Source organism: Amblyomma maculatum, chromosome 1 (assembly GCF_055883805.1).
Source record: "Amblyomma maculatum isolate TAMU_Amacu chromosome 1, ASM5588380v1, whole genome shotgun sequence".
Lineage (NCBI taxonomy): Eukaryota > Metazoa > Arthropoda > Arachnida > Ixodida > Ixodidae > Amblyomma > Amblyomma maculatum.
This window is the reverse complement of record NC_139344.1, coordinates 1,621,350-1,633,417: the sequence shown is the minus strand read 5'-3', so window position 1 is coordinate 1,633,417 and position 12,068 is coordinate 1,621,350. Positions and strand designations below refer to the sequence as shown.

Sequence of the window (12,068 nt, the reverse complement as noted above, 5' to 3'; positions counted from 1 at the left end):
TGGATTTACTGCGCTGCCACTACAGTGCTATTGAGAGCAGTGGGTTTGCCCTTGTTGAGCATTTGCAAACTGTGGAACAGGGCGTGATACGGAACGCGATCAACACAAAAAAGCAGGCCGCGATAACACAGTTCTTTGCGCGTAAATAAACGGACCTGACTCAAGAAGGCACCCTCCAAGTTGCTGTGCCTTCTCCGATTGAATTTTGCTGCTCTTGCATGGATTTTCTATAAAATTTTATATTACGAATTATGGATAGAGCGAACTATTTTCCGATTTTTTTAACTGTTCATTATAACGAGGTTTCACTGTATATATTTCACTCCTTGACCTACTTTCTTCTCGCTCACTTTGCCCCTCTCCAGCTTCTCTTCTTTGGAAGCAAAAGCGTATTTAAACCCCTGCCAGTGATGATCGCAATGCCCAGACGAAGACAAGTTCACTTGTCGAAACGTTGGCTCGACCTGCGAACTGAGGCTTTCCCCCCTCTACCCTTGTTCAGTGCTCCTTCATAGAACAAACTCAGTTTCACAGCTCCGCCCGAAGATGTGTCCCTGGTGGCCGTCGCGTGAACTAACGGCGCTGCAGTTGACACTTGCTTAAAGTCCCTCAAGAAACTAAAAATAGCGCCAACATGCGAAGATTGTCGCCCGCCTCCTCTCCGCACTCCTTCGGCCCTCCCATTGGCAGAGCGCCATCACGTGTTTTCGAGCGCTTTTTTTCTTGCTTGTTGGCTGCCCCTTTCTGCACTTGCCAAAAGAAGTGAGATACGGTGTGAAGGGGGAAACAGTCCAATGTGCAGGCTTGGGAACCACAGAAACAAGCAACTGGCAGGACCCAGTTTAAAACCACTGCTCTAGATGTATCTATAAGTCCTGTCATCATTGCTAGATATATCTGGCCCAATTTTGGTCATTTTCTGCCAGCATGGTGAAAAAAACCTCATTGGACAAAAAATGATTAGTAGCGGAAACACTGCAATAACCTCCAGGTCCACTTGTAAAGCGCTAATCGCATGAGGCGACAATTCACAGCGACATGCCGTCACGTGGTGTGCTGAGGGCTGCCAAAGCATTGACACTCGTAGCTGTCGCTCAGGTTCTGGGTTTTTAGAAAATTTTGCTTGTCACCTGGAAGCAGCTCGCGAGGCAGCCAATCACAGAAGGCTCTGGGGTGCTCAACTTCCATTCTGGCTTCTTTTGCGAGTGAAGTTTGTTTTCCTACTCCGGTTTGAATGAAAGAACCCACAGACGTTCACTTTGTCTTATCCGTGCATCGAGACAGTTCAGTAAAAGCTTGGTAGGGTAATAAACGAAAAGAAAAAATGCTACTGTGGCTAGATATTGTTAATTTTCCAAAGGAGTGGGAGAAAGTGCTTCTTGAAAGTCTGCATCGCAGTATAGTTTGGCACACCACTGAGCTGTGCCCCTCAGAAATGTGATGCGTTACAAAAATATTTTACTCCTTTTATCGTACTTCATGCTGTTTAGTGTTACAAATAATATACTAGCGTAGTTATACTCCCCTTGACTGAACGACGAGGCTGTGGTAACAGAGCAATGCTGAAAACGCACCACTCTGTCGCCGAGTCTCATCGCTTCGTGCGGTATGCACGACTACAGGCATTGCCGTCGTCATGCAACACATCACCAAAGGTTGTTCCCTCATGCGGTTACCACTTAATGGCCTTACTGGAAGGAACCTCAAATGCATACACATCTACATGCCATTAGAATACAGCATCACACCTATAAAGCAAGGAGGTGGTTTATCTACATTTGATGCAGCAACAAGACATCAAAATACCTAAACAGGAATACAGTGTTGTCAACATGCAGACTACAAAGACGTCAAAATACCTAAACAGGAATACAGTGTTGTCAACGTGCAGACTACAATTACAACAGGAATGATTTTCCTCATCACACATAAATAGCTGCAATACACACACAACTATACCTCTGGCTCTCGTGGACTTTGATTTGAGCAGCAGGGAAGACCCAAGCCACATGCCAGTAGATAGAGCGCTCACGGAAATTGAACTGTGACTTGTTCTCCTGCCGCTTGGTAAAACAACGTGGCAGCAGCTTCACCAAAGTGCCACGGCGTCTGCACTCGGTTTGGAACTTGTGCAGAAACTAAGAGCAGAGGAGGGGAAAAATGTGACAGTGAGAAAGCCGATACTGCGGCAACACAACAAAGCAAACAACAAGTAACAAGCAGTTTGGCTGCCTTCCTCCTTTTAAGCTTTCAAAAAGTTTCTGTACTATTACTGGTGACTACTAGGGATTTGGTCAGTTACAACATGGATAGCTGTTTTTACACAGCAAGAAGTTCACCAAATTTACCCAATCAGTCTGCCTTTCAGATATAGTGAATGATCACCGAAGCACATCGCCGAGCTCTTGTCTGAGGCAGTGCTATCTACTGTAACTTTCTCAATTTAAAGGTATAACTTGATTTCGCAAACATTCAAACAAGAAAGGAACTGCATATGCCCAGTGATACTATGACATTTAAACAACTGATAAGCACCAGCAATTAGAAAGTAGCTATGCATTTGCAGGAAAAAATAATGAGATCAACTTCCAACTTCGCTCACCACAGCCCAGTACTAGAATAAACAAACACTTACATGGTACAGTAAAGCTTCGTTTATTCAACCCATGTTAGTTTAGAAATTTGGATAATTCATACTGGAAGCACTGTCCAAGCCGACGCCAAAGTAAGTCTATAGTGCTCCATGCTCGCTAATTTGGACATGAAAGGGCTTGCTCCAGTTAATTCGAACAGGACATCACGTAGAGGCACGAATCAATCACAAGGCCAGCAATCACGAAGAAAGCTCCCCTAGCCTCAATTGCATGGACCCAAGCACTTAGCATGCAGTATGGCAGACAGGGGACGATCGGGAGTTCCCTATTTCCAAAATATAAGCTCATTGTCATAGTTTCGGTTTTGCTTTCCTTAACTTCATTCAAACCATTTTGCAGCTGTAACTGGATGCAACCTTCAGCCAGTTGCAGCGCTTCAGAAGCTGCTTGGTGCGTCACCACTTTTTTTTTTATTTAGGCATGACGTCATGCTTTTTCTAATGGTTACGCATGTAACCCTCGCGTTCATCTACATGCTGCTTCCAGTACACTAAAACTGCACGCTTCACTGCTATGCTTCACCATGTTGACTGCGCAGTGAAGCACCCTCAAAACGTGGCGAAGACATTTTGCTAAGAGGTAGCACTGTTACTGCGTCGCACTGTGAAAAAGGTAGCAGAGGGCTTTACTATTTTGGAGCACTTCTTCAGTGTTCCCGACAGTATGCATAAAGACCACCATTCTCACTTGGCTGTCACCTTAAATGCAGATAGCCATCAACAAAGTGTTCATCAGATCAAATAACTTTTATGCAAACAGTTTCAAGCAGGTTTTTCAGACCCATTCAATAATTCGAATGCTCGGCTAATTCATACATTTGCTCTGGCCCCTTGAAGGCCGAATTAAACAAAGTTTACTCTAGCAGTAAAGAAAAAAAAGAATTTGTTCAGAATAAATATTTTGAAAAGCAAGCACAATAGGAGAGTTAAAGCCTTCCGAGTGAGCAATGCAGCTTCCTGTCTGCAAAATATCCCATGACTCAACTCAAATATGTATTGATTTATACCTGATGACAAGGAATGCTAATCTACACTTTTATGTGGTGAAAGTAAATTCTGAATGCCTTTATATTCCATTCACCAGTTAGATTTTTCAATGTTAGCCGGTTTGGATGATACGGTTTCTCTGATAATATATATTTTTTCCCCACATTTTCTTCTAAATGTATCAATGAGGTATTATGGTGCCAAACAAGTAATATGTTATGCACTGGCCATTCTCATAACAGCATTGTAAAATTGCTAATAACATTTGTTTTCAAATCAGTCTTTCGCTGCTCATACCACAGCTCATAGTAGTTGCGTTTTCGAACTTTTTGTAGTTTACGGCTAGCATGTATGACGACACGTTTCACAGAGGGTGGCAGAAAGTGACCCAGGTTGCCATCAAAATTTCTTTATAATGCACTTTACGAGCTGTGCACAGAAATCTAGGTGCTCAAACCTCATTTAATGTGGCTGTAACAATTTCACATTTGACCAAGCTCTGCAGAAGAAACCGTATGTGCTGGGGCTTTCCTAGTTGCTGAAACCCTAGCAAATGAAAATTAAACAGCAGGAACATAGAATGAGCATGTTCAACTAATCAAGAGTGAACTGAAATTGAAACTATGCTTTCCTTGGACCACTAGTTGAAGTTCCAGGCTGATATTTGATTGATTCATCAACTGAGCTAAGCCAGAGCTCGTGATATTGTTGGACTCTTCACTATAGGGACTGAACAGCTGGACGGGTGGCGGCGCTTCGCATGTTGCTAGAATGTGCCGACTGGGGCCGGCGCATTGGAGCGCGCTGTTTGTCGTTGCTTTGTGTGGTAATTGGAAATCCTAATATTTAGATGATGTTTTGCGTGAATACACACTCAGTAGAGCAGAAAGGTGGACTAGTTGTGTAAATAGGCACATTTAGTTGGGTGTACGTAGTAAATGTGCTTACGTATTGCTCACTGTGTTGCGTACGCTGCAAACACGACACCTTTAGTTGGCCGTGCCGCAGCGTTCACCACAAGCGGTGTGCATGGTGGCACTATCTAATGACATAGTTGCACTATCATCATTTTTTATTACAAGGAGAAAAACTACGCAAAGTGAAGAAAATGAAAGCCACAAATCAAAGCGACAAGAAGCTTGAGCATTCATTTCGACCACATACACCGCTTATATAGGCCTAGCAGCTTGAAATTCGCGAAGTTATCTAGAAAATTAGGGATATTTGTAGCTTATACCTTGTTGTGTGGGCAAGAGTGAGTGTAATAGAAGAAACGCCACCATTTAGAGCAAGTCACCGCGTCAGAGAAAGCAGTGGCGAGGTGTATTCGTTTCAAAGCGGGCGGCCAGCACACCGCTATAATGTCAACACATCCTGCAACCCACGCAGCAACGGGCGTACGCCAGGATTTGATGCGTGCGTGAGCTCGCTTGACAGGTCGCATTATGTACGGATCTGCGCATACACATTCGCTACCTGCATCGTCGCTGCGTACGCATCGTCACTATGTATGCTCAACTAAATGTGTCTAATATGTGTGGTGAAACGAAGTCTGGAAAAACGTGGTGTGTTGTTGGCTGCACTGACAGCTACGCGAACTCGTCGGGCACTTCGAAGTCGATTCATTTCTATGAGTTTTCACGCAAGCATGAGTGGTGGGTGACCAGAGCACAGTTGTTTGAAAGACAGAGGCATGCATCTATGCACAGTCTTTGTCAAAAGTGAGAGCCCAGGGGGTCTGCTTCTGAGTCACTTCGTGCGGCTTGAAATGGGTTTTCAGTGTTCCGAATCTTTTGGTGGTAAGAAGATTTTTTTGTCCTACCCTCTACAATGGGGAAGACCTCCACTAATGCTGCATCAGCGCCCCTACACGGCTCAGAAGCGAACCCCCCGGGCTCTACACTTTTGACAAAGGCTGTACTTGGTTCCTGTGTGGCAGTAGAAAGGGTCGCATTTTTAAGAAATCTGGTTGCAACCGGATGCTTTGTGCCTTCTGTTCTCCAGGAGTGACGGCACGAGAGTCTCGGAGCCGAAGCCGCACTCCTTCGTCTGTAGTCATTTTACTGACAACTGAACATCGGAGGAACCCAACAGCCTAACTTACAATGTGAGCATTTTCCTGGCCGAGTACAAGAAAAGCCCAGCAAGGGAAAGGAAAAGGCAGCCACCATTGTTGTTCCAGCCGCGTTACGCTTTTCAGTGATGGGCAGAAACAATATTTGTGCAGCTACTTTCGCTGACATAGAGTATTTACTTTTTTCTCTTAACAGAAAGAGCAGATAGGAGACATGAAGAATTGCTATTCCCATGAAGTTCTTGTCCTTTTCCCTCTCTTCGTTTGTCAACCAATGAAAACGTGCCGAGAGCTCTGCGTTAATACTCTTAAAAAATTTAACATTTGTTTTAGGCAAGCCCTTCTCGCCTAATAAAATCATTCATTGCAGAGCTCATTCAATACCACATGGTCACAAAAGCTGCTATCAGCTTCATTATAACAAGCGAACAAAAAAAAAAGATATTTTCATTGATGGAAACGAGCATAAACGCAGTTTCTTTTTATTTCGAAGGCATGCAGATTGCCGTTTGGAGTGTTAATATGTCCCGCACACATTTCTTCTCTAGTAAAAAATATTTCTCTGTTGTTTATTACGCATTCGCGTTGCACTTGACAGTGGTTTACATATTTTCTCAGCAGTGCCCATTCCCTGGCCCACCTAAATGCACTGTTTCTCATTGGCGTTTTAGTGAACGCGAGATTTTCTGACTAGGATGTAGTAAGACAAGGCAGTTTTACCTCGGAGAAATTGCTTGGAGAAAATGCCGTAAAGCAGATTTAACAGTTGTCCGGCAAGCTGCAGTGACAAGGTATGTAAAAAGGAATGGCTTAATAATAATTAATAATAATAATAATAATTGGTTCGCAGGAAATGAAAGGCACAGTATTTTTCACACTTGCTCTGTGGACACCTGAACCATGCCATAAGGGAACGGAGTAAGGTGCGAGTGAAAGGGGAGAGAGAGAAAGGGGTGCCGTAGTGGAGGGCTGCGGAGTAATTTCTTCGACTATCTGGCGATCTTTAATGTGTGCTGACATCGCACAGCACACGGACGCCTCTTCGTTTCGCCTCCATCGAAACGCAGCCGGCAGCGGTCAGAATCAAACCTGGGTAATCCGGCACAGTAGTCGTGCATATTCACTGCACAACTGTGGCAGGGCAGGAACCGTGTCCAGTTATCCGGAATCATTGACGTCCAAATAGAAAACTACCCACGTGGTCGTATCCCCTCGCATTCATCGATATGCGGCTTCAGCGGTTAGTATTGGCCCCACAAGTTCATGGTACACTATGAAAGTAGAACACCTTAGCGAACGAGCCATCAGAAGGATGCCATTAGCAATAAAACTCCCTCTTAGTTGTCTGCCGGCTCATCTTACAACACATTACACTGTCTGTTTTTATTCGACTATATTTAACTGTTTTGGCGTTACTGGACTACTGCCTTCAAATGCTCAAGGCAGGTGCGATCAATCGCACTGAACTTGTTGCGTTGGGAGAATTCCTAGACGAGCAAAAGCCAAATACCCCCAAGATCCCTCTATTACAGCAGGTGTCCGAAAAAGCAGGGCCGCTCAGAGCAGGAATATTAACCTTTCTTTTCACAACCTCAGCAGCGTATCGAGAGAAACGTAATTATATTATAACATTTCCAAAGTCAATCATCTGTAGCAGCTTCGACGTGTTCAACCAGAGCACTGCCGTATATGTAAAAATGATGCTGAGGTGGTGTTACTGATTTCACTATATTATGATTACGTTTGGTAGTCTCAAGGCCAGGTTCAGTGAGCGATTGTAGCATAATTGTGCAGGGAGTCCTGAAAGTATGCCTTTTGCTTTTCTTACCAAAAAGAAATCCTACTTTTGCCTTGTTTGTTTATTTTTCCCATTTTCCAGCTCTCGTTGCAAGGTTAAAGCTGGAATGTCATCTGCTATTAATCTATACTGAATTGTTTGAGCCTGTTAGCAAAAAAGACAGATGCAGCATCTTTTTCATTTTACAAGAACTCTGATCATTACAACTACAACTACTACGGCGCCATGGCTACACGGCTCGTCAGTACTTGATCTTCACGAGGGCTTCAACAAGAACAAAAATAAGATGAACGCACAGTGCAGGTGCATTTTCAATCGCCGAAGTCGTGTTCAAAAGCACCTAGCGAAGGCGTTCCTAGCGCATGATGAAATCGTGCTCGCAAATTTTGAGTACATAGCAGAAATAACATGCGCTGGATGGTTAAAAATAAAAAAAAGCACACTCTGCCGAGGACGGCTCTTTCCTTTTTCAAGACTTCCTGGTCGAAAAATACTCCTTGCGATTACTTAAGCTCTCAAAGACACATCGCAGAACGACAAGTAGGGACACGCTCGAGTACGCCTTGCAGAACGAACTGGCTGTGCCGCTCAGCTGCCTCAGCACACCGCTGGCAATCATTTTGCCGCGGGCAGCGCTGTTCAGCACAGGCGACGGTGGCACCATACAATGGGCGCCCGGTCCCCGGTTTCAATAGGGAACCCAAGATGGAGTTTGCTCCGCGACGCCAACGCTCAGTTTCTCACAGAACAGAGAACTATAAAACCTACGCGCAGCTGCGGCCACGCAGGAGCGCATGCACACGGAGCAGAAGAATGAGGAGAATGGGGGCTCTTTGCAAGAGGGGCTCATTTTTGTTTTTGGTTCCCTGGTTGACAAAGAGGCTGGTTGGAAACATGTTTTCATTGCGAAAGCAATACTACGTCAGCCTAAGCAAGACCTCGGGTAGCCACAGCTGCGCCGTAACGAGGCATAGCTATGGTCTCCTCATAAAAAAAAAATCAGCCTGCCATGACATTTGAATTCACGTTCCCCCTATGCAACGGGCAGGAACTGCCAACTCGGGTCGCTCCTTTCAGATGTGAGGGTCATATCAGAATCAGCCTACCAGAACCGTTTGCATTCTTGTTACCCCTACGACACGCAGCACGTCCATATGGCTTGGTTGAAGCGTGACTTTATATGTGGGCTGGTAGCTTACCTTCTCACATCATTATACCCTTAAAGGATGAGCTTAAGTGTCCCCAATAATGTAGCACTTACACTAATAGAGCGTGATAGGGGAATAATGTAGCAGGCAAAAGAAGCTTCTGCCGTCGCTTTCACAATTCAACTAGGGCTAACCGGAGCTAAGCTACACCTAATTTTTTTATCGGTGCTTTCGGAAATGAGAAATTATGATTAACTGATAGACTGTCATCACTGCGTGCCACTTCAGGTCCTGAAAAACGATCGCAGCAAATATTGTTTTTAAAGAGTGCTTGTTGGCAGGCTCCGAGACATAAAAAACAAAACACAAGAATGCGGATTCGCTACTCGAAGGCGAGAAGCAGGCGACAGGTATTTTGAGAGACCCCAAGCAGCACCTTTGTGTCATTAAGGTGTGGGAGAGTAAAGAATAATGAGGAAGCCCCGATGTCTCTGTCCATGATGTTCAGAGAATGAAGGGTCAAGCCTTCTCGTGGAGAATGAATGATACATGTGTACACAGCGATGAGTGCTCCGGGCGCCAGTTGGGGAGCTTCCCTTTGTGACTGCTTACTTGAAAGGGGCCCCTTCAACTCTTCAGAGGGGTTCCTTCAACTCTTCAGGGACAAAAGTTTTAGGCAACTCCCCAACAAGGTCAATGGAAGTAAACATTCCCACGCATAATGACCTATTCGCTGCATCAGGGTGATAACTACACAGGATGCTACCGGCGTCGCGGTGCCCGTCTTCGACACGTTTTTGATATGTTCCTTACAATGGCACAAAACACACCACCTTACCCTTTGGTTTTTGCCGACAGCGGCCAGGGGAAGTTTGCTGCAGCGGCGCTGCTGTCCGAAATCAATTACCTATCTACCTCTAGCACTCACTGGTTCCTAACGACCTGGGTCATTCACCAGAAGCCGAAGCATTGCCAATCCTATGGCAGTTTTCTCTCTCTCCACAAGACGAACAGCAAAGAAATGCCTGCCGACTTTTCATGCAGACGGGGACATCACTCCACGAAAACATTTGTCTTTTTAGTTCTACAGCTTCTCTGTGCAACCTTTAATGCAGTTATCTCTTCGAGCGAGTGTGCAGTTTTGCGCTCCTGAAGAAGGGTCGTGTATAAGGATAGAACGATTGATGTATCTGAGGCTGACTTGGTTCCGCGATGGCCGCTGCGGCCCCCAGTAGTGCGAGATACGATCGGTATGAGCTACTTTAACAAAAAAAAAGCAGACAACCACTCTGTTACCGTTTACCACACAAGTTGTACGAAAAAAATGTGCCGTAATTTTATCATTGTACTTTTCTTTTTGCTCCCTTTCTCGGAAAGCAGCGGCGGCCAGAACGCAGCAGGAGGAGGAGAGCAACAACCCTGCGCGTGCAAACCTCTAACATATATCCTAAATGAGTTTAATATTCACTGCAAGTCTAACCAATGACCAAAAATGTGGGCACACTATGATTTTAATATTAAAGTACAAGTAATGTAAAAAGAACTATATGTGTAACAAGCCGCAGTAGTGTCACTGCCAGACACTGGCAGCAACTAGAAAAGTGATGAACAATGTTACAGTCATTCGATTAGGAGAAAAGCTCGATTGAGGAAAACTCAGAAAACTAGAAGGCCTTTCAGGTATGATCTGGATCAAATTCCATTAGAATATGCTGTGGAAGTGAGCAATCGATTTCAAGAATTAGATCTAGAAGACAGAGAGCCCGAAGAGATGTGGACTGATGTTCGTGATATAATACAAGAAGTTGCTACTAAGGTAGTTCCAAAGCAAAAGAAATGCAAGAAAGCAAACTGGTTATCTGAAGAGGCTTTGCAAATAGCTGAGGAAAGGAGGATGGCAAAAGTTATGGGGGAAAGAGAAAGATACAAGGTTCTCAATGCGGATTTTCAGAAAATAGCAAGGAGAGATAAGAATGCCTTCCTGAACATACAGTGCCAAGCAGTTGAGGACAACAGCCAATTAAGGAACACAAGAGCTCTGTACAAGACAATCAAAGATATCAAAGGAAGCTTCTGTGCTAAGATGGGCGTGATAAAGGACAAACGAGGCAAGGACCTCACTGATGCCTCAGAGATAAAGAAGAGGTGGCAGGAATACACAGAAGAACTGTACAAGAAGGACCCGAATGTGCAAACCCAACATAAGACGGTTGTGATTACTGATCTCGAGCCGGGCATCCTGAAGAGTGAAGTTGAATGGGCCTTAGCCAGTCTTGCTAAGAAGAAAGCCAGCGGAAGTGATGGCATTCCAGCTGAGTTGCTTCAAAACCTCAACCATGACGCTGTTAGCATTCTGCATACATTATGTCAGAAGATTTGGACAACTCTGCAGTGGCCACAGGATTGGAAGAGGTCAGTTTACATCCCCATTCCAAAGAAAGGCAGTGCCAAAGATTGTTCCAACTACCGCACGATCGCACTTATTTCGCATGCTAGCAAGGTGATGTTGAAAATCCTCCAAGGTGGTAGGCTGCAGCAGTATGTGGATCGGGAGCTTCCGGACGTGCAAGCTGGGTTTTGCAAGGGCAGAGGAACTAGAGACCAAATTGCCAACCTCCGCTGGATCATGGAAAAAGCAAGAGAGTTCCAGAAACCCATCTACTTCTGCTTTATTGATTATGCGAAAGCGTTTGATTGCGTAGATCACAGCAGATTGTGGCAAGCTCTCCAAGAGATGGGAGTTCCAATTCACCTCATCTGTCTCCTCAGGAACCTGTATGAAGGACAAGAGGCCACAGTCAGAACTGGGCATGGTCTTACCGATTGGTTTCCGATTGAGAAAGGAGTGAGGCAAGGCTGCATACTGTCACCCTGCCTATTTAACCTATATGCAGAGTGCATCATGAGGAAGGCCGGTCTGGACGAGTCTTCATATGGAGTGAAGATTGCTGGAAAACGTATCAACAACCTTAGATATGCGGATGATACCACTTTAATGGCAGAAAGTGAAGTGGAACTCAAGAGACTTCTGATGCACGTACAAGAAGAGAGTGAGAAGTTTGGGCTTAAACTGAACATCAAAAAGACAAAGATCATGGCGTCTTGCCCTATCAAGTCCTGGAGCATCAATGGACAAGAAGTGGAAGCTGTGACAGATTTTTCTCTTCTTGGGCTCCAAGATTACCTCGGAAGGAGACTGCAGCCATGAAATTAGGAGACGCCTGCTTCTGGGAAAGAGAGCAATGGTTAGCCTTGACCGCCTAGTAAAGAGCAGAGACATTAGTCTGCCAACCAAGATCCGTATAACTCGTGCTATGGTCTTTCCAGTTGTGATGTATGGATGCGAGAGTTGGACTGTGAAAAAGGCTGACCGCCGAAGAATTGACGCGTTTGAATTGTGGTGCTGGC

At 44.9% G+C, this 12,068-nt stretch overlaps 1 protein-coding gene across 1 annotated transcript in view; it reads right to left on the bottom strand.

Annotated features, from left to right (window-relative positions):
- Positions 1-12,068, bottom strand: part of LOC146201475 (box C/D snoRNA protein 1) — a 55,445-nt gene that overhangs the window by 29,935 nt on the left and 13,442 nt on the right. Inside the window, exon 4 of the mRNA XM_084587599.1 lies at positions 1,960-2,138. Within this exon, the coding sequence (XP_084443725.1) occupies positions 1,960-2,138 (179 nt within the window). The remainder of the gene's footprint in view (positions 1-1,959; positions 2,139-12,068) is intronic.